This window comes from Pan troglodytes, chromosome 13 (assembly GCF_028858775.2).
Source record: "Pan troglodytes isolate AG18354 chromosome 13, NHGRI_mPanTro3-v2.0_pri, whole genome shotgun sequence".
In the NCBI taxonomy this organism is placed as follows: domain Eukaryota; kingdom Metazoa; phylum Chordata; class Mammalia; order Primates; family Hominidae; genus Pan; species Pan troglodytes.
Genome location: NC_072411.2, coordinates 135,313,930 through 135,337,040, shown reverse-complemented (window position 1 = coordinate 135,337,040; position 23,111 = coordinate 135,313,930). Strand labels below are relative to the sequence as shown.

At 49.2% G+C, this 23,111-nt stretch overlaps 1 protein-coding gene across 5 annotated transcripts in view; it reads right to left on the bottom strand.

The window, feature by feature from the left end:
• Positions 1-23,111, bottom strand: part of INPP5D (inositol polyphosphate-5-phosphatase D) — a 149,026-nt gene that overhangs the window by 76,323 nt on the left and 49,592 nt on the right. For 3 of the 5 annotated variants that reach the window (XM_016950726.3, XM_063790879.1, XM_016950728.3), the window contains exons 3-5: positions 10,262-10,412; positions 6,584-6,758; positions 1,836-1,976 (exon numbers count right to left, since the gene is read on the bottom strand). In XM_016950726.3, coding sequence (XP_016806215.2) covers positions 1,836-1,976; positions 6,584-6,758; positions 10,262-10,412 — 467 coding nt within the window. The remainder of the gene's footprint in view (positions 1-1,835; positions 1,977-6,583; positions 6,759-10,261; positions 10,413-23,111) is intronic. The other 2 variants (XM_016950727.3, XM_063790880.1) reach the window with 1 other exon arrangement.

Below are 23,111 nucleotides of genomic sequence, written 5' to 3'. Positions count from 1 at the left end.
GTCATGGAGCAGCTAGAAGCTGAAGGAAGCTCTCTCCATCGGCACTACGTACCCGAGAAGAAGACAAGTTGGGGAAGCTGGCGCCGCCATAGTGATGAGGTGACTTGGCTCCTGGGAAGTCCAGGTAGTGGTGAGGTGTTAGGGAAATCTAACAATGTGCAGAAGTGTCTGGGGAAGACTGAGGGAAGCCTCGTGGAGAGACTTCAAATATATTTCTTTCTCCACAAGGAAGCAGGGAAGAACAGAATCTCCATTGAAGCAGAACTAAGAGCTTGTTATCAGCCATTGTGAAATGGTGTTTTACAAAAAGAAAGTGCGTATGTGTTTTCCCCTAGTGATAAAGTGATTCATAACAACAGCATCAAATGGAACAAAATCCCTCCATGGGAATCTATAAAAATGATAGCTCCAGGTCCAATTAGCTACAGCTGCATTAGTTGAAAGCCAATTCATTGAAATTAAGCCCAACTGGCCAATTTGGTGAGTGCTTGATTTGTCAAAGAAATTATTTGTTAAATTTACCAAGTGTACTGATCGTGCTTTTAAAAGCCTTTAAAAGGAAAGTCGAATTTGATTACTGATGATAAAAGAGTGTTTTCTGCATATTAACTAAGCTAAGATTGAAACAGCCCCAGAAAAATCAACAAAGGAATCTTGAAACGTCTGTATGTGTAATAAAACACAAAACAGCACAGACTACAAAACCGTTGCCAGTATGAAATCCCATTTTTCCAATCAAAATGTTGACCTTTCTTTTGTTTGTTTGTTTGTTTGTTTATTTGAGACGGAGTCTTGCTCTGTTACCCAGGCTGGAGTGCAGTGGCGAGATCTCGGCTCACCACAACCTCAGCCTCCTAGGTTCAAGTGATTCTCCTGCTTCAGCCTCCAGAGTAGCTGGGATCACAGGTGTGTGCCACCACATCCAGCTAATTTTTTTTTTTTTTTTTTTAGTAGAGACAGGATTTCACCATGTTGGCCAGGCTGGTCTCAAACTGCTGACCTCAGGTGATCCACCTGCCTCGGCCTCCCAAAGTGTTGGTATTACAGGCGTGAGCCACCACACCCGGCCTGACCTTTCATTTGTGATGGGATTGTTTTGGCTCCCTGTGGCTTTGTTCAGATGCTCTGGAATGTTTTTTTGTTTTTTTTCTCTTCCAAGCTTTTGGCATTTAAAATATTCTTTGCCAATTCTTTGGATGGCATATTAGCCTTACTTTTGCACTTTTAACAATTAAAATGTAATTAACTTGAAATTAACTTTCATCAATTAAATTTTAAAATGTAAAACCAAAAGAATCTAAAAGAAATCAGAACCTTTACCAGTTGGTCATTCAATGGATCGGACATCAGAAAATTAAAGTTTTGGTGAATCATCTCCCTTTGAAAAATTGACATCACTGGAAATCTTGGGCCATAACCACCCACGCAGAAAATAGACTAACTTTAATGTATTTCCTTTTGATGCCTTTCTGTGCTTGTCAGGTGTAATGGCTGCAGCAAACAGCAAGAGCAGCAGCAAAAATCTAAGAGCTGGATCCTGTGCAAGTGGGAAAGGGCTGGCCATGTCCTCCCACCCCATCCGCTTCCCAGAGCAACTGGCCTCCAATTAACTTTAGTTGTAAAAAGCTGCAGCACACACAAGCTACTGTTCAAATTCCATGATAACAAGACCTCCAAACAACCACAGAGATTTCCAAGCTGTGCTCACCACTCAATTATTGTGAGTGCGGCAGAGGCATTTGTTCAGCCAGGCAGAGGCAGAGGTCGCTCTCATGAGCTGTTTCTCTCACCTGGTGGCCGCCCCCACCTGCCCGCCCCCGTGGGCCAGCCATTACCCATAGAGCTCCTTGCAGAGCAGTGTGGTCAGTTTCTTCAGGTGAGGAAGACTGCTGGACCCCGTCTTCACAAATTCAGAGTCCTGGGCGAGCTGAGTGCTTAAATAATCTTGGATGGCCTTAAGATGCTCTTCTGGAAGCCTAAAGAAAAGAAAAAAGAAACAAACTATGCTTGCCTGTTTCTTTTAGCCACCATCATCAATGGGAACAGCAACCACAATAACAAATCCTCATCCTCAGAGCCTCCAAGGGTACACGGTCCTTCAGGAGAATGTTTGCAAACCTGGACGAAGGTTCCCGTGGTCTCACTGATGGGGTAGATTAGCAGGTCAGAGCAAGAAGAAGTGGCCCAGCAGGAAAAGGTGCCTCTCAATGAGCTCCTTTGGGTGCTGCTGGGAGGAAGTGGTTCTGGCTGGGGGTCTGGGAAATGGTTATACTTTAAAAAGGAGACCAAGGCTGGGCATGGTGGCTCACAACTGTAATCCTAGAACTTTGGGAGGCCAAGGTGGGCGGATCACCTGAGGTTAGGAGTTCAAGAACAGCCTGGGGGGAAACCCCGCCTTTACTAAAAATACAAAAATTAGCCAGGTGTGGTGGTGGGTGCCTGCAATCTCAGCTACTTGGGAGGCTGAGACAGGAGAATCATTTGAACCCGGAAGGCAGAGATTGCAGTGAAAAAAGATCGTGCCATTGCACTCCAGCCTGAGTGACAGAGTGAGACACTGTCTCACACACACACACACACACACACACACACACACACACACAAAAGGAGGCCAAAAGCTTTGGAAAGTGTAAGTGGAATTGTTTTCCTACCTTATCTACTTATAAAGATAGGATCTGAGGGCTGGAAGGATGATGGGATCTAGAGATAACAAATGGCTTTAGCTCCCATGCACTTTGCAATTTCACAGCCAAAGGCTACCCAGGGCACTGTGTTCAGAGAGTCTGGATTCATCTCAGGCTCTGTGGGGGGAGTCTGAGTGATTAGCGATGGGGCTGGGGATATGGAATGAGGTAGTGCAAGTGGCCGACTTTGCCGTGTGGAATCTGCTCCAACCCCTTCAGTGTACAGAGTGAATGGGGCTGAAGGCAGGATTTGTTCACTGTGCAGATCAACCCTGGTGGCAGAGGCACAGGCAGAGAGCCCAGGCCAGTCCCACGAGGGGCGCCCCCTAAAGTCGGATCAGCTGTCTGCATTCTATCTTCTAGCACCTTTTGTTCTGGGTAACGCTTGAGTGTTTGTTCCCATAATGATGGAAATTGTAATTATAGCAAGTATTTCCTGAGCACAGCATACCAGACACTATGCTAAGCACTTCATGCTCATTTTCTCCATTAACCCACAAATCAATTTTATGACTCAGATATTATTACTAATTATTCCTGTTTTACAAATCAGAGAACTGAGGCTTAACCATGTTAATTAGCTGTGTGGAAAAAATTATTACAAGCCTTAATTTATTTATTTATTTTTTTGAGACAGGGTCTCACCCTGTCACCTGGGCTGGAGTGCAATGGCAAGATCTCGGCTCACTGCAACCTCCAACTCCTGAGTTCAAGTGATTCTCCTGCCTCAGCCTCCTGGGTAGCTGACACCACAGGCACGTGCCACCAGACCTAGCTAATGTTTGTATTTTTAGTAGAGGTGGAGTTTTACCATGTTGGCCAGGCTGACCTCAGGTGATCCACCACCTCAGCCTCCCAAAGTGCTGGGATTACAGGTGTGAGCCACCCTGCCCAGCCACCTTAAAGATTTTTGTTCCAGGCTTGATATGTAATCAAATTGAAACTAAAGGCCACAAGGCTTTTCCTGTGGAATCTATGAAAGAATGAAAAGCCGTTGCTCTTAAGATTGGACAGGAATTGCCAGGCATGGTGGGTCACACCTATAATCCCAGCACTTTGGGAGGCAGAGGTGGGCAGATCACCTGAGGTCAGGAGTTCAAGGCCAGCCTGGCCAACATGGTGAAACCCTGTCTCTACTAAAAATACAAAAATTAGCTGGGCGTGGTGGCGTGCGTTTGTAGTCCCAGCTACTCAGGAGGCTGAGGCGGGAGGATTGTTTGAACCAAGGAGGCAGAGGTTGCAGTGAGCCGAGATCGCTCCACTGTGTTCCAGCTTGGGTGACAGAGCGAGACTCCTTCTCAAAAAAAATACTGAACAGGACTGGCTTACCCATTTGACTTGTTAGATTGAGAAGAGAACATTTACATTTAAGTTCTTCTATATTTATTCTGGGTCTTGACATCATAAAAATCCAGTTTCTGCCTGAGTCTGTTTACTCAAAGGGACAAACATCTCTTCTATAGTATTAAAAACAGTGGTCCCCAACCTTTTTGGCACAAGGGACCGGTTTTGTGGAAGACAATTATTCCATGGATGGGTGGTAGGGGGATGGTTTTGGGAGGAAACTGCTCCATCTCAGATCATCAGGCGTTAGTTAGATTCTCCTAAGGGGCGTGCAGCCTAGATCCCTCACGTGCGCAGTTCACAACCGGGTTCACACTCATATGAGAATCTAATGCCACCGCTGATCTGACAGGAGGCGGAGCTCAGGTGGTAATGCTCACTTGCCCTCCACTCACCTCCTGCTGCCACCCAGTTCCTAATAGTCCACAGGTTGGGGACCCCTGTATTAAAATATGTATCTTAACAGGCCTAATTACTATTGCCTTGTGACTTTGATACCGTGAGTCTGTATTACAGGCAGTTCTATTTGTTAAAATGTTTGTGGTAGGCTGGGCACAGTGGCTCATGCCTATAATCCCAGCACTTTGGGAGGTCGAGGCGGGCAGATCACCTCAGGTTGGGAGTTCGAGACTAGCCTGACCAACATGGAAAAACCCCATCTCTACTAAAAATACAAAATTAGCCGGTTGTGGTGGCGCATGGCTGTAATCCCAGCTACTTGGGAGGCTGAAGCAGGAGAATCACTTGAACCCGGGAAGGGGAGGTTGCAGTGAGCTGAGATCGTGCCATTGCACTCCAGCCTGGGCAACAAGAGCGAAACTCCATCTCAAAAATAAAAGTTTGTTGTAGAAAAGTGTTGACATAAAGATGTAAACTATGTTTATTTGAGAAGGCTAATTTTACTTAGAAATGTGATCATTAACCTACTAACTAAGACCTAACTGATGAGATCTAATTAACTTGCAGGAAAGACTGTGCAAGTTGTCATTTAAAGAAAAATAATCAAAAGGCAGTCCTCTATGTGCAAAGCAACTTGACACGCGAAATAGACTGATTTTAAAACACAATGTGGATTCCCAGTTTTCCCTGACCCTGAGAATGGAGGGCGGCTCTGTGTCGCCGCTTTCCTTGGTCTCCGCACATGCCCCCTTCACTCATTCCCAGCTCCGAACAGAAGTTTTAGGAAGGTTCCACTGACATGAGAAGCAAAGATAGAAAAAGCAGGGCTCTCTGCCCATGAGCCCTCAGCCCATGCCCCGACCCTAACCCCTCCTGGAAAGCTGCCTGGAAGCTCGGCTTCACGCCCCTGCTGGTCCCACTGAGGCAGAACCCCATAACCAGGATGGAGGGGCTGATGAGGAGGAGATGGAGTTGGCGGGAGGTGTACGAGCCTTAGTAGGAGAGGTCAGCAGGTGGAACCATGGGGCGTCCCCGACTCTTCCCCATCCAGTTTACTGCACTCAGCATCCAAACCTGGGAAGAAATGGAAACCCTGGGGAACTAAACGATGGGCTCGATGTGGAATTTTTTTTTTTTTTTTAGATGCAGTTTTTCTCTTGTTGCCCAGGCTGGAGTGCAGTGGCGCAATTTTGGTTCACTGCAACCTCTGCTTCCCAGGTTCAAGCTATTCTCCTCCCTCAGCCTCCCGAATAGCTGGGATTATAGGCGCCCGCCACCATGCCCAGCTAATTTTTGTATTTTTAGTGGAGAAGGGGTTTTGCCATGTTGGTTAGTCTGGTCTTGAGCTCCTGGATTCAGGTGATCTGCCCACCTTGGCCTCCCAAAGTGCTGGGAATTACAGCTCATTACAGGAATGAGCCACCGCGTCTGGCCTATGTGGAATACTTTTAAAGCATCTGTTATTTAGACACATATATAGAGACAATCAACATAGTAGCAACACTGGATATTCGGCTATTTGATAAATAGCACAAATAATTCAAGGAGAGTGCACAGAACTCAGGCTGGAGAGCCCAGGGAAGAACCAATGGGTATGTCCAGGTGGAAATAGGAACACGCCAAGTATCATAGCAACCCAGTGGCGTATGTGTCCCATCGGCATCTACTTCATATTTTGCCAAGTGAGAGAGTAGGAGGAGGGCAGCCCTGGCAGCCTCAGATGGATCCTTCAAGTTGGAAATGCAGCTTCAGCCCTGTCATTAGGATTTCTTTCGGGGGCAGGGAAGCGTTTCTCACAAAGAAACAAAAAAAAAGTTATATTTACTAAGGCATGGAGATTACCAGGTACTAACTTATTAATTAATGTAGCACATACCCAGTGAGTGCCCACACTATGCCGGGCCGTGCCTGGAGACAGAGTGCTCCCCCACCCCCGTGGAGCACTTTTCCTGTTAAGGCCCATGCCCCTGGCCTTCTTGAAGCCAATGGTGCAAAGGCCTCTGAGGTGCAAGATGACAAGCACTCTTCTCCGGAGACCTCCCCATCTCCTTCTGGTCACCAGGCCCATAACTAGGATCGAAACCCAAGCCATCCAGCCCTGCCCTGGCTGGGCTCACTGCAGATGAAGGCCCAGCTGGACTTGAGTGGGGACTCACCCACTGGTGTCCATGCTTTGCAGTCGCTGGAACAATGTCTCGGAGAGGCTCGGCCGGCTGGTCTCGGTCGCTCGGGGATTCTCGTTTGAAAAAGGAACCTCCTTGGCCTCACAGGAGCTGGCAGTCAGCGGGATGTTTCTTGGGGGCAGCTCGGGTGGAGACACGACACTTTCTACTGGAGAGAACAGCAGGAAGGCCATTGGTGAGGACACTGTGCGCACAACCTGGCCTTCACCACAGCCCCATGGGGTCCAGGCCATGACACCCACGTTATTGATCTCCATCTGCGTCCCCGTGTCCCTCGCTGACTCCTTCCTGGAGGGAGAGCCTCCTGCCACAGGGCCCTGGCTAGTGCAGTGTCTGCCCCACTGTGGCCATCAGCAAACACCTGCCAGGGCCAGAAGGCCTTGCTCCATGGAGGGTCTGGAAGGCCTGCAGGGCTGCTGACCTTGGATGGACTAAGCCCGCAGCAGCAGGCAGGTGAGCAGGATGAGTCTGGCTCTCAGACTTTCAGGGGCTGAGACAGGTGTCTCATGATGGCTGAGCCCTGGACTAGGCAGAGGCCCAGTTCCCAGAATAGGCCAAAACCATGGAAGGGGACCAGGGGTAAGGAGACAGGCAGGAGACAGGCAGGCCTAGCCACACTGCCCCTCTCCCTCTCTCCCTGGTCCCCTCTCTCCAGACTCTGTCCTTCCTTCTCTCCTCCCCCAGACTCTCAGAAACACATAAAAGAAAGCGAGGGGGTTCCCTTCACTCAGAGACATTCAACAAATGACTTGAACTTGGCCTAGGAGGTGGGAGCCCACCCATCGCCTTTAGGAGAAGGTTCATTCTGTACATACACGAATGGAGGGTCCAGAGCTCTGTCTGAGCCTCTTCCCACACAGAGCGGCTGCCCCTGGCCCAACCACAGTGGGCCCCGGGGGACCTCCTCTTTAGAGAACAGGCCCTTCACTTCCTCTGTCTGGGGTTCTGAAGACAACTAGGAGTCTGCTTCGAGCTCCACGGTCTGGCGGTGCCTCAAGAGGCCCTGGGCCCAAACAGACCTCTTGGACTGCGGGGGCCTCATGTCGCATTGCTCTGGTTCAAGCCGACAACTGGGCGACCTCGTTTGGGGAAGTGAAGCCAGCAGTCATGAGACTGAGGTTCTTTTTTCAGCCCTCACAGAAACTTGTCGGGATCTTCCTCCAGACAGCCATGCCCAGAGGGGCCCAACTAGCTGGGATGGGCAGCCCGAGGGGAGTGAGGGTGTTTAGTGTGGAGGGCGTTTCTGCAGAACAGCTTCTCAGCATGGCCCTGGGCGCCTGGGGGCAGCTGTTCAGGTGCAGCCAGGGTGCGGTGCTGGTGAGTGACCTTGGGCTCACAATGGGACAGGTCAGCCCTAGTTCTTCCACAGCCTGACCTTCCTGATTCCAGAGGGCAGTGCTCACTCAGACCAGGGAGGCCAAAAGGGACAGGGCCTGCCTGGGACCCTTTCAGCCTCCATGGAGCTGCGGTCCTTTTGGAAACGAACAGCTGCACAACCATGAAAAGTGTGTTTCCATGAGGGTGGGAGGGAGCAGGGGGCCCTGGTGGCCCACAAGCCAGCCCACAGGTGAGGGAGAAAAAGGATGCCTGCAGCAAGCCCCCAGAACAGGCAGGAGCCAGGCAAGGGTCTCAGCGTCTGTGGACAAATCTCTCCTCTCTTCGGGGAGAGCCTGGGGGACCTGGTAGTCTCCACCTGCTGGAATTCAGGAAGAGCCCTGGCCAACTGAGGGGCCCGGTTAGGTATCTCATGGTTTTCTTTTAGGAAATAAGCCTTTAAAAAAAAAAAAAAAAAAAACTTGTATTTTAAGTTCAGGGGTACCTGTGCAGGTTTGTTACATAAGTAAACTTATGTCATGGGGTTTGTTGTACAGATTATTTCATCATCCTTGTATTAAGCCTAGTACCCAATAGTTATTTCTGATCCTGTCCCTCCTCCCACCCCCTCAGGTAGGCTCCAGTGTGTGCTGTTCCCCTCTTTGTGTCCATGTGTTTTCATCATTTATCTCCCACTTAAGTGAGAACACGTGGTATTTGGTTTTCTGTTCTTGTGTTAGTTTGCTAAGGATAATGACCTCCAGCTCCATCCATGTTCCTGCAAAGGACATGATCTCGTTCTTTTTACTGGCTGCATAGTATTCCATGGTGTATATATACAACATTTTCTTTATCCAGTCATCACTGATGGGCATTTAGGCTGATTCCATGTCTTTGCTATTGCAAATAGTGCTGCAATGAACATACGCAGATGTGTCTTTGTAACAAAATGATTTCTATTCCCTTAGGTATATTCTCAGTAAATCCTTGAGGGGAAAAGTGGGGCATCCCCAGGTAAGCTCCTTCTCTGCAAGACTTTCTCCATCTGACTCTTGCTCTATTGGTCTTTGTCCCTATGCTGTAAAGGGCACCCTAAGTCTCACACACTTTTTAGGGACTGTATAATTTTTTTTTTTTTTTGAGACGGAGTCTCCCTCTGTTGCCAGGCTGGAGTTCAGTGGTGCGATCTTGGCTCACTGCAACCTCCACCTCCTGGGTTCAAGCGATTCTTCTGCCTCAGCCTCCCAAGTAGCTGGAACTACAGGCGCGTACCACCACACCTGGCTAATTTTTGTATTTTTAGTAGAGACAAGGTTTCGCCATGTTGGCCGGGATGGTCTCGATCTCCTGACCTCGTGATCTGCCGGCCTCTGTTTCCCAAAGTGTTGGGATTACAGGCGTGAGCCACCGCACCTGGCTGGGACTATACATTTTTTTCAACATATTTTTAGGGGTTGTGTTTCCCCCTCCCCCTTTTAATGATGACATAAAGAAACACCTTCCTCATCCTTCCAGTTAGGTGCAAGGGTCTCCTCCTTCACTCTCCTCTCAGTGAAATTCAGCAGATTGTAATGATGCTAATGACTGTAGCTGCATTTATGGAGTGCTTACTATGAATATGTACCAGGCTCTGGGTGCTACATTTCTCAACTCATTTGATCCTTGAGATACCATGAGAGGCAGGTTCTATCATTATTCTCTCTCTCTCTGTCTTTTTAAAGGCTAGTCAAGTGAAGCAGAGGAAGTGCAGTCTTTACTGTCTCTTTCTCTCTCTCTCTTTTTTTTTCTTAGACAAGGTCTCTTTCTGTCACCCAGGCTAGAGTGCAGTGGTGCAATCATGGCTCACTGCAACCTTGAACTCCTGGACTCAAGGGATCCTCCTGCCTCGGCCTCCCGAGTAGCTAGGACTACAGGCCTGAGACACCATGCCTGAATAAATTTTTTAAAAAGCTTTTTGTAGACACAGGATTGCCTATGTTGCCCAGAAGGGTCTCAAACTCCTGGCCTCAAGCGATCCTCCCACCTCGGCCTCCCAAAGTTCTGGGGTTACAGGCGTGAGCCAGCAAGCCCAGCCTTATTTTACTGTCTCTTTAAAGAGAAGTCTGTGATTCAGAGAGGTCAGGTAATTTCCCCAAGGTCACCTGGCTAATAAGCTGGGGAGGAGGAATTTTAACCCATGTCTGCCTGACCGGAGAGCCTGTGTTCCTAACTTGTCCTTAACCCCCACGCCAACAATCTCCCTCTGATCATAGGACTCACCTAATCTACAAGCACTCAAGGTGGGTGCAGGGCAAGTTCCCAAAAGTACCTCCTGCCGTCCTGTCCCTCCCTCCCTACCTGCGTCCTCCTCAGGGTCGTCGCCTGTGTCCTCTTCCTCCAGCGGCACAGGGTATTGCAGATGGGTCACCAGCCCCATGTTTTCCTTCTTGTAAAACTCGATGAGCTGGTCCAGCTTGGTGAAGAACCTCATGGAGACGCCTTCGGATGCCTGAGGACAGAACATCCAAACAAACGCACATGTTAACCAACTAGAATGTCAGCCAACCACAAAGGCCAACTGCAGCGGAGACCAGCGAGGCGGAGGGACTGACCGCGATCCAGGAAAAGCCTTGGGCTCCTACGCAGGGTGTGTGACCCTCACGCCCACACCTCACATCCTGCAACCAGCAGCTGCCAAGGGCCCTTCTGCAAAAGGCACACAGAGGATCATTCCTAAGATCTGTTTTTCTTTCCGTTTTTAAAAAACTTTTATTTTTAAAAGTGTTTTTGGGCCAGGCACGGTGGCTCACACCTGTAATCCCAGCACTTTGGGAGGCTGAGGCAGGTGGATCACCTGAGGTCAGGAGTTTGAGACCAGCCTGGCCAACACGATGAAACCCCATCTCTGCTAACAAAAAAAAAGAATACAAAAATTAGCCGGGCATGGTGGCAGGTGCCTGTAATCCCAGCTACTCGGGAGGCTGAGACAGGAGAATCACTTGAACCTGGGAGGCAGAGGTTGCAGTGAGCCGAGATTGCGCCACTGCACTCCAGCCTGGGCAACTCAGTCTCGAAATAAAATAAAATAAAATAAAAGTATTTTTATACAAATAGTACATTTATATTATGGCAAAATTAGAAATATGGATTTTTTTAAATAAGAAATTTGTCTGGGTGCGGTGGCTTGTGCCAGTAATCCCAGCACTTTGGGAGGCTGAGGTGGGCACATCACTTGAAGTCAGGAGTTCGAGACCAGTCTAGCCAACATGGTGAAACTCAAACCCAGTCTCTACTAAAAACACAAAAATTAGCCAAGCGTGGTGGTGCGCACCTGTAATTTCAGCTACTTGGGAGGGCCAGGCAAGAGAATTGCTTGAACCTGGGAGGCGGAGGTTGCAGTGAGCCAAGATCACACCACTGCACTCCAGCCTGGGCGACAGAGTGAGACCCTGTCTCAAAAAAAAAAAAAGAAAAAAAAGAAAGAAAGAAAGAAAGAAAGAAAGAAATCACCAGTAATCCCACAACCCCAAGATACCTATTTTCCAGTTTAGAATGTGTTTTTCTAGAATTTGTGAGTGTTTTTGGTGGGGAAGTTACTTTTATTTTTTCCTGCACGAAGAACTTTTTTTAAAAAAACACAGGAAAAAATCAATTCCAGCAATTGTTTTGCTTTTATTTTTATTTTATTTTTTTCATTTGTTATAGTTGTTTTTGTCAAAACTCAGTAAATGATCTATCTGGTTTGTATCTGTTGCTGATAGCAGAGGACCTTGGGGGTAATTGTGCTGGCTATTCAAATGCCCTGGGGCAGATCCCCTTCCTGTAAGCCCTGTGGCTCTAGCCGGTAGTTCCAGGTGGTCCCTGAGCAGCCAGCCCCACCCCTACCTCACCCTTTACCTTCTTGCCAGGCCCTGCCCTCAGGGGCAGCTGAACAGGAGCAAGGGATCAGGCTGTTGGTAGGTACAGGAATGAGCCCCAAAGAGGCACCCCCTCTGGGTGGGGCCTCCCTGGCCTGGAGGAGCATAGCGCCCCTGGCAACTGCTAAGTGCCTGTGATTCACCCTGTCCTCATAACAGCCACCATGTCAGTGACTTTCAGATTGTTTATTTTATTTTATTTGAGATGGAGTCTCACTCTGTTGCCCAGGCTGGAGTGCAGTGGCACAGTCTCGGCTCACTGCAGCCTCCACCTCCTGGGTTCAAGCGATTTTCTGGCCTCAGCCTCCCAAGTAGCTGGGATTACAGGTGCCCACCACCACACCCAGCTAATTTTTGTAATTTTAGTAGAGACGGGGTTTCACCATGTTGGCCAAGCTGGTCTCGAAATCCTGACCTCAGGTGATCCACCCACCTCAGCCTCCCAAACTGCTGGGATTACAGGTGTAAGCCACCACACCCAGCAACTTTCAGGTCATTTTAAAATTAGTTGAGAAGGCGCCGTCCTTGGAGTTAGAAGTCAAGGATCTCACTGCTCCTCTGGGGGCTGCCAGCTACCTTCTTTCTGGAGGGAATGGGACCCATCGCCTGTAGGAAACGAGACCCACAGGCAAGTAGAATGGAGGTTGAAAAGCCCACCCTGGTTGGTGAGCGGGTGGCATCTGGCCTGAGCGTGGCTGGGCCAAGCGTTGGCCTTTCCGCCTCCAAGTCAGATATCTACTGGGATTGGGATTGATGTGGGCAGGTGGGAGGGTGCCTGAAGGTCTTCGGGATTACAGGTAAGTGGAATCAGGAGAGATGAGGCAGAATGACCCAGACTGGGATAGATTCAGACATCAGGGAGCAGGGTTAGGACTCAGACCTGTTCCCGAGCCTTTGTGCCTGGGTGGCTAACTCCAAGTCCTAGTGAGGACACGTACGCCTCTTTCACTGACCTGTGATTCAGGGCTGTCCATCTGGGCTCTGTCTCTGTCTCTGTCTCTCTCTTTCCAAGTGTGTTTTTTGTGTGCATTGCACACATATGTAAGTCTATGCCTGTGTGTGTGTGTGTGTGTGTGTGTGTCTTCAGTTAGTAAATTTATAGAGAGTTTAGCAAAAGGGTGTTCTAAATTCTTTTCAATAAATTCACTTGTTTTCACAAAGCCCCGTGTTAAGCAATCTCTTTCAAACATTGTTGAACCAGAACTATCTGAGCAGCAGCAGCCAGGCCTCTAAAAAGTAACATGAGTAGGTTCAAAAACCAAAGTGAGCAGAATAACAAAAATAATTTGACATGATACAAGATCTATGAACTCAATTCAGTTAAAGCAGTCGTGAAAAGTGTCAGACTGTCAAAAAATGTACAGCTAATAGATGACAAGCCATTAAGAGCGTGGAAAAGGAATATGAAAATACCAAAGAAAGCTGAAGTTGAACGCCTCATGTGTGAATCCAGAAAAGGATTCTCGGCTGGAGGGTATCTGAAGAACGCGTGTTTGAGTGAGCATGTGAGATTTGGGAATTTAAGACGCACCAATGCTAAAACCAAGTAAGACACGTTATTTTATGCACCGCTAAGAAGCTGAACCACAGACTATGTTACACCATTGATTATAGACTTATGTGACTCCAGAGATGTGAAATCTGAAAGGTAAACGTCTTAGACTTGATGACATATGCTGTGTACTAGGAACAGAGCAATTTAAAGGAGTCCCTGTGGACCCACTGAGGCCACCGCGTGTGCCTGGCCCGCTCCCAGAGGCCAGGGAGCCAGGGTCTGGCAAACCAAGGCTGCTGGCTGCCTGGGTTCCCAGGAAGGGAGAGAATGCGGGGTAGAAGCCAAGCCTCATGGATGGCAGACAGGTGGCAAGCTGATAATGGCCGCTGACAAGTGTGCTGAGGAGGGAGCCTTCCTCCACCTCTCCCCCTCCGAGGGGAAAGCACCCAGGAAGAACACAGCAGGTCTACAGGAAGCAGATCCACAGGGACAGACCCCACCTGAGGGAAAACCTGCTGTGTGCAGTGGGCCCGCAGGAAGCACCCTGTGCCCGCAGGCAGTGCAGACAGGAGACGGCAAAGGCGGGGCACCAACCAGGCAAAGGCAGGTGTCCCCGGAGAAAATGTCCAGGAAGGTGTCTTCATAAGGCTTTGCTCTTGGCCCTAAGCTTTGACAAGGAAAACAGAGAACTTACATTCAAAGCACATTCTAGAACAGGAAGAGAAAGAGTCAGAGCCCAAGAAGGGGATCATAGAAGCTACAGAGCTGGCCCAGACAGGGGAGGGGTGGGGAGCGTGGTCTAGACGGGTGGGTGGTGAGGAGCATGGTCTGGCCTCAGTGTGTGCAGTGCAGAGAGGAGCAGCCCACACATGGTGTTGCATTCTGAACCTGGGCCCAGAAAGGTCCTGCATCAGGGTACGATGGCCAAGGGGACAGGGCAGAGTGGCCGGTGGGGGGAGGAGTCTGTTTGAAGGGCAACCGTGCCTGGGTGTGACCTAACAATCCCCACCCAGTCAAAGACAGGAGGGGCTTCCAGGTGGACAGTGTATTGACATCCACAGGCCAGCAGGAGTAGGCGGGTCCTGCTGGGACAGGCCTGGGGGTTCCCACCCACAGCAGGCCAAGTCCATATCCACCCAGCTGTGCGCCCACAGTCGGGACAGGTCTGCTCACGGCTGTGCCATCCCCAGACTGTGCAGCAGGGCCTGGCAATTGGAGCAGCATTTAGTGGTTCCATGGATTTGCCGCCTTGGGTCAGGATGACAGACAAGAGTTGGAGCCAGGAGGAGGGATGGTCAGGGAGAGCCTTCCATGCGTCTGGGACTGGGGATGCAGAGAAACAGTGGCAAGCAGGGGAGCTGCCCTCACTCACATCCCCCAGCACGTTGCTAAAGGTGGTGCCTTTTCAGCAACTGTAAAAGGCAAAATGTGAACAAGGTGTCATGTGCGTTTTTCATGTGCACGATCCAGAGTCCCGGCAGGAGGCAGATGTCTCATTAAACGGGGGAACTTGGGGAGAACATGTAGGGACAGGGCATAGGGATACCAATAAGAGGCAGTACAGCCCCCCCGAACTCATAGTAGTTACCACCCTGGGAAGATCACAGGCAAGAAGCAGGTGCTGGAACCCAGAGGGGGCTGCCCAGCAGGCGCTGTGGCCTCCCGTGGAGCTACCATGGAGACCTTACAGGATGGGGGCAGGGCAGTAGATCCCCTCCCCCGTCAAAAAACTTTCCTCTCATCTGGCTGCGGCTCCCATTGGCCAAACCCAATGAGAAAGCAGGGGGCAGGGAAGCGAATGAATTGGGGAGCAAATGGAAGATGCTCAGCACGTGAAGGCCACGGTGAAAAGGCGCCCAAGGAGACAGAGGGAAAACAAATGCCTGCGTCCCCCCGTGAAGCGTCCAGGTTCGGATTGGGAGGTTAGCACCAGCCACACTTCTGACCAAGGAGGGGACTGCCCTTGGTTCCTAATGGCCCAGGCTGCCAGACTTCGTTCCCCATTCCACAGCAGCCGCCTTCCTGAAAAGAGTTGTTAAGTCATTTTGAAACAGAGAAGGAAACCATGAAGGCCCAAGTCACCCGGGACATGATCCCCGCAATGGTTACCGGCAGCCCCCAAGTGATGCCCTCGGACACGTGGATTTCTGCCGTGGCAACTCTCCCTTTTCCCTGGCGTGAATGCCTCCGCCCTTTAGCAGGTAGGTAACTAGAGCACAACACAGGAAGCCTGATTTTGAACAAAACCAGGAGCAGCATTGCCTTATTTAAGTAGGCTTGTTAAATTATGACATTTTGACCAGGTATGGTGGCTCACGCCTGTAATCCCAGCAATTTGGGAGGCCGAGGTGGGTGGATCACGAGGTCAGCAGTTCAAGACCAGCTTGGCCAACATGGTGAAACCCCATCTCTACTAAAAATACAAAAATTAGCCAGGTGCAGTGGCAGGCGCCTGTAATCCCAGCTACTCAGGAGGCTGAGGCAGGAGAATCGCTTGAACCCGAGCAGCAGTGGTTTCAGTGAGCCAAGATCGAGCCACTGCACTCCAGCCTGGGCAACAGAGACTCTGTCTCAAAGAAAAAAAAAATTATGAGGTCTCGGTCAGACATGGTGGCACACGCCTGTAATCCCAGCACTTTGAGAGGCCGAGGTGGGCAGATTGCTTGAGCCCAGGAGGTAGAGACCAGCTTGGGCAACATGATGAAATCTGTCTCTACAAAAAATACAAATATTAGCCAAATGTAGTGGTGCACCCTGTAGTCCCAGCTACTTGGGAGGCTGAGGTGGGAGGATTGCTTGAACCCAGGAGGTGGAGGTTGCAGTGAGCCACAATCGCATCACTGCACTCCAGCCTGGGCAACAGAGCAAGACCCTGTCTCAAAAAGTATCTATATATCTATATCTATATCTATATCTATCTATCTGTCTATCTACATATATATCTGACATCTCAGGCTCAGAGTAGCCCTCCCTTCAGAGCTTTTAGGATCAGCAGAATGGGCATGAATTCGTGCTCACAGCCAAGAGTTGAGCAGAAAAAACAAACAAACAAAACATGGTAGGAGTTAGTTCAGATTGTGAAACAAAATACTCTTCTCCTGCCTCCCATTATAATTTCTAGGTCTGTGGAAAGTTCTGGGTGACTTCCAGCAGGATCATTTTTACAGAGTCTCTGCAGACATCTCCCCACCAAGCCCAGCTTAGAATCAGCAGCTCACTCTGCGTCATGTCATAGTTGCTGTGCCTGCCTTCCCCACAAGCTCGTAAGTGGTTGAAGGAAAGGAACCCTGCTTGGCTCAGCCTCATAGTCCCCCAAGTCTCCTTGCAGAGAAGTTTGGTTGCAAACATAATGACATAATGGCAGCCCCCACCACTGTGTTGAGGGGCATGTGCATTGCAGAAAATGGACCTCTCCATTGAAGAAAGGTGTTGAGGGAACCAGAGATGTGGATTGCCAAGCTGGGACTTGCACGGAGAGGCACCTTTGTCTGACTGCTTGGCACCTGAGCTCACTCAGGTAGCAATACTCCTGGGGAAGGTACAGGGCAAGGGGAGAGGGGCTGCCTGTGGCCCTGGGGTTCAGGACGAGAAGGGCACCCGGGTCTTTAAAACAAAGAACAGCCGTTGTCCAGACTGCTGGAGGCTCAGGGCTGCACATGCTGAGAAGTGCTGCATTTCCAGAAACAGTTCCTGGGCTGTGACTTTCCAACACCGTCTAGGAAAGTCACACCATCCAGGAAAGTCATTGCACAGGCTCAAGTTTCCCAGCGGGTAATTTTAACTTTAGCACTGTTTGCTGTCTCTAAATGAGGCGTGAAACAGGACTAGGCACAGAGGAAGGCCATGCAGGCAGAGCAGGAGCCCCGGGGTGCTAGGAACCCCCCACAAGGCTCTTCCAGGCTTCGTTTTAAATGGAAGAGCATATAGAATGATTGTGGAGATTTTACCAGTGGCGGGACAGTATTAAGAACTGGGAAACAGGCCAGGCGCGATGGCTTACGCTTGCAATCCCAGCACTTTGGGAGGCTGAGGCGGGTGGATCACCTGAGGTCAGGAGTTCGAAACCAGCCTGGCCAACATGGTGAAACCTCATCTCTACTGAAAATACAAAATTAGATAGGCGCGGTGGCACATGCCTGTAATCCCAGATACTTGGGAGGCTGAGGCAGGAGAATTGCTTGAACCTGGGAGGCAGAGGTTGTGGTGAGCCGAGATTGTGCCATTGCAGTCCAGCCTGGGTGACAAGAGCGAAACTCCATCTAAAAAAAAAAAGTGGAAACAAACCAAACCAAATACTCTGCTTCAGTTGCTCCCCACACCAAAGCATTTGTTTCAAGTTAGATGAGAAAGCCACTAGAGAGGACGGTGAAAACACCACTCGGCTGTGGTGGAGAGAATGGTGTGGGTTTGCGGGGTGGCTGCTGTTTTTATTACTTCCATTTCCCAGTGGGGAGACTCCCCGCCTGTGGAGGCTGGGAAGTTTCTGAAAGCCACAGAGGGCTCCAGGTCTCGGAGCCCACTGACCCAGGCATCCACACGTCCCAAGGCTGAGTGAGGGTCAGTGTGGAGTCTGACGGTGCAGGCCGAGCCTTTGAGTTCTGGAGGAGACCTCCTGCCGCGTTTGCCCTGCTCTGAGCCAGCTCATCTGAGGGAAAGGCTGGAAGCAGCCTCCTGTCCAGCTCTTACTAGGGATGGGGGCCACCTCCTCCCGGCCTGGCCTCTCCCCGCTCTGCAACCCCTGAAATGCTTTCCTGTACTTCTCTCCTGCCCTCAAGATGGTCTCAACCTTTAACCACCTCCTCCTCCCCAAATTTAAGAATCATAGGGCCCCACATGGGTGAAGAAGTGGGGAAGAAAGAAAGGTCAGAGCATGGGTGTCTTGGGCCCTTGGGGCCTGGCAGAATTTGAGTTTTGTCTTAAGAGTGGTTCGGAGCTGGCTGGGTGCGGTGGCTCACGCCTGTAATCCCAGCCCTTTGGGAGGCCGAGGCGGGCGGATCACAAGGTCAGGAGATCGAGACCATCCTGGCTAACACAGTGAAACCCCATCTCTACTAAAAATACAAAAATTAGCTGGGCGTGGTGGTGGGCGCCTGTAGTCCCAGCTACTCGGGAGGCTGAGGCAGGAGAATGGCGTGAACCCGGGAGGCGGAGCTTGCAGTGAGCCGAGATGGCGCCACTGTGCTCCATCCAGCCTGGGCGACAGAGCGAGACTCCGTCTCAAAAAAAAAAAAAAAAAAAAGAGTGGTTTGGAGGCACTAAAGGCAATTAAAAGCTGGGGTGTGTGTGATGTGATCAGATTTACATTTTAGAACTATCACCTCGGCTACGGTGTGGACGCTGGGCGTCCAAGCAACCCCACTCTAGTGCTTGAATTAGGGAGATGCAGCAGCAGGAGAGAGGCAAGGATGGAGCTGGAACCAGATTAGCCCATTAAACAGGGCACGGTCGACGAGCGAGAGCCAGCGAGGGTGGCCCTAGATCTCTGGCTGCAGTAACTTGGTTGATGTTGGTGATATTTAATGAGATAGGAAAGGTGGGCAGTGTGGTGGGGCTGGGGGACAGATTTGGGAAGAGCTTTTGAGGCCTCCTTCAGACCCAGGAATCTCTCTTCAGCCACATGGCTTTGAATGGACTCCAAAATGTGTGTTCTTAAAAAAATCAATAATTGAATGTGGCTTTTGTTAATAGAAAAAAAAATACAAACAAAACAAAAACAAAACAATCAGCTCTTCCTCTTCCCTCCCTTCTCTTTTTTTAAAAACATTTTATTGGTTCCTTTCCTTTCCCTTCCTTTGAAGTGTCCAGGGCCAGCAGACCTCGGACCTGGGGCCTGGGAGGTGGTCAGGATGCAGGAGGCTGCAGAGCCAGTGGGGACGAGGGAGCAGCTGGGATAAGGACATGACGAGGGCCTTAGAAGTCTGCACAGCCAGAACCAAGGAGGTGGTGGCATCAGGGGAGCAGCAGAGCCAGAAGCAGGGTATACACAGGGGAATAAGTAGGTAATCCAAGAAGGGGATTGCCCTTCTTGGGGGTAATACATGGGGAAGAAGCAGGAGCCAGGCTTCTCACTGTCAGAGAAAGGAGCTGCAAACACAGAAAGGAGAAAGGTCCCATGGCTGTGGGGCATTGGATTGGAATGGGAAGTGTCTGTGCGAACTCGGGCTTTTAAGATATACAGGTAAATACCGGTCAGGTGCAGTGGCTCACACCTGTATTCCCAGCACTTTGGGAAACCGAGGTGAGTGGATCACCTGAGGTCCCAAGTTCGAGACCAGCCTGGCCAACATGGTGAAATCCTGTCTCTACTAAAAATACAAAAATGAGCCAGGCCTGTAATTTCAGCTACTTGGGAGGCTGAAGCAGGAGAATTGCTGGAACCCAGGAGGCAGAGGTTGCAGTGAGCTGAGATCATACCACTGCACTCCAGCCTAGGCAACAGAGTGAGATTCGGTATTTTTTTTTAAAAAGATATGTAGATAAATACAGGTGCATGAATGAGTGTATGTGCACACACTATTTCCTCACTGTCTGCTGCGAGAGCCCACAACACTCCAACAGCAATGAGAACACCTGCTGCTCAGATCTTGGCTGCTAAATGTCATCCTCCATGAAAGATGGCCAGTGCTCCTTGAGAAATGGCTGATTCTAGCAGCCTTTGAATCGAGGCCAAGAAGATCTAACAAGTACCTGCAACACCTGTTGCCCCAGAAAGCAAGAAAATGCTAAAATAATGGGGATTTGTCAAACAGATACAGGAGCCAGGAGCCAACTGAAGGAACAGTTGAAAGGTGCATCCAGCACAATTCAAACATCAAAATGAATAATAAAAATAATTATAATCCATCGAATAAAATAGAAATTCATGAGTCTGTACTGACATAAATAAAGGAGAAGGGAAGGCTCCTCCCCACAGTGGAATGCCAGTTAATAACTGTCGAAGCAACAACAAAAACAGTCACCATTTGGCAATCATCATAGTAATGACTGATTCAGGCAAGAAACGTCAATACATGCTAAACAAAGTGGGTGAGAGTTTGAGGAAAAATGTTATTACATTGTTCTTTTTTTTTTTTTTTCAAGACAGAGTCTCACTCTGTTGTCCAGGCTGGAGTGCAGTGGCATGATCACAGCTCATGGCAGCCTCAACCTCACAGACTCCAGCGATCCTCACACCTCAGCCCCCCAAGTACCTGGGACTATAGGCATGCATCACCACGTTTGGCTAATTTTTTTGTATTTTTTGTAGAGGCGGAATTTTGCCATGTTGCCCAGGCTGGTCTAAAACTCCTGGACTCAGATGATTTGCCCGTCTCGGTCTCCCAAAGTGCTAGGATCACAGGCGTGAGCCACTGCGCCTGGCCTTAAATTGTTATTAAAAGCAAAAACTAGTAACTTTATAATCCTTATTGTAACCTGGCAGCCACCAGCTTAACCAAGTGTCCAGTGTTCAGTCCTGCAGTAACAGCAGAGCGCCATTGTACCCCCTGAGATGGGTGCACAGAGGACACACAGCATTGCTGCTATGCACTCCTGCAGAAAACGCAGAATCCGGGCCATGTCGTGTGGAGACACCTGAAAACCCAAAATTGAGGGACAGGGACAGTCTACAAAATTATTAGCCTATTCTATTGAAAAATGCCAAGGTCATGAAAGACAAGAAAAGGCAAGGAAATGTGCCCAATTAAAGGACACCGAAGGGATATGACAATTACATGTAACACATCATCCTGGATTGAGCCTCAGCCCAGAAGGGGGAAATTATATGTGTGTGTGTGCGTGTGTGTGTGTGTATAAAAGTTATATATAACTTCCATAAATATGTAAATAATAGATGTATATATTGTTATTGAGACTATTAAAAACATTTGAACGAAGGATCTAAGAATTAGATGGTGGTATTTCGTCCATGTTAATTTCCTGATTTTGACGGTTGAATGTGGTTACAAAGGAGAGTCTTTATCACTTAGGAAAAACACATTGATATATTTAGGAACAATGGGGCATTGTCAGCAACTTACTTGTCAATAATTGAGAAAAATGATAATAGTAATATGAGTGAAATGATGATAAACAGTACGCTAAAACATTAATTGGGTAAAGCAGAGGTTATACAGGAATTCTTTGTACCGTTCTTGAAAATGTTCTATAAGTCAAATTATCTTTTTTTAAAATAACTGTCGAAGCAACAGTTTTTTGTTGTTGTTGTTGTTTTTAAGAGACGGAGTCTCGCTGTGTCGCCCAGGCTGGAGTGCAGTGGTGTGATCTTGGCTCACTGCAACCTCCGCCTCCCGAGTTCAAGCGATTCTCCTACCTCAGCTTCCCAAGTAGCCGGGACTACAGGCATGTGCCACCACACCCAGCTAATTTTTGTATTTTTTAGTAGAGATGCAGTTTCACTACATGTTGGCCAGGCTGGTCTCGAACTCCTGACCTCAGGTGATCCACCTGCCTCAGCTTCCCAAAGTGATGGGATTACAGGCGTCAGCCACTGCACCCAGCCTAAATAACCACTTTTTGAGCTAAACACTGTAATAGTTTGTTGAAAATCAGCCTATGTAACCTAGCTCATGTAATTGGTACGAGTGTGCACACGTGCATGCACACACACACAAAGCAGGGGGAGGTTAGAGAGCATCTTGTTGCTGGGCGCGGTGGCTCATGCCTACAATCTCAGCCCTTTGGGACACTGAGGTGGGAAGATCGCTCGAGCCCAGGAGTTAGAGACCAGCCTGGGCAACATAATGAGAACTCGTCTCTATTAAAAATAAATAAAAAATAAAAAATTAGGCCAGGCACAGTGGCTCACACCCGTAATCCCAGCACTTTGGGAGGCCGAGGCCAGTGAATCATTTGAGGTCAGGAGTTCAAGACCAGCCTGGTCAACATGCTGAAAACCTGTCTCTACTACAAATACAAAAAAAATTAGTCAGGCATGGTGGTGTGTACCTGTAATCCCAGCTACTCAGGAGGCTGAGGCATGAGAATCGCTTGAATCTGGGAGGCAGAGGCTGCAGTGAGCAGAGATCATGCCACTGCACTCCAGTCTGGGTGACAGAGTGAGACTCTATCTCAAAAAAAAAAAAAAAATAGCTGAGCATGGTGGCACATGCCTATAGTCTCAGCTACTTGGGAGGCTGAAATGGGAGAATCCCTTGAGCCTGAGAAATGCAGACTGCAGTGAACCTAGATTGTGCTCCTACACTCCAGCCTGGGCAACAGAATGAGACCTTGTCTCAAAAAAAAGATAAAGACTGGTGGGCGCTGTGGCTTCCGCCTGTAATCCCAGCACTTAGGGAGGCTGAGGCGGGTGGATCATGAGGTCAGGAGTTCGAGACCAGCCTGGCCAACATGGTGAAACGCCATCTCTACTAAAGATACAAAAAAAAAAAAAATAGCTGGGCGTGGTGGCAGGCGCCTGTAATCCCAGCTACTCGGGAGGCTGAGGCAGGAGAATTGCTTGAACCTGGGAGGCAGAGGTTGCAGTGAGCCGAGATCACGCCATTGTACTCCAGCCTGGGTAACAGGGCGAGATTCCGTCTCAACAACAAAAATAAAATAAAAAAGAAAGAAAAAAAATCATCTTGCCTAAAAGTGTCTATTTTTATCATACAAAAACATTCCCAGTCTATATACTTCTGAAGGTTTCTGTACAAAAGCTACAAATGCCATGGAAACACCTACGATGCCCAAATAGTTGCAACAATGCTCACGCCAATAATAAAAAGGTCAATTACAGAGAACCAGAGTCACACAGCAGTGCGCATAGACGAGGGTGAGGTGACTGCAGCAGCCCACG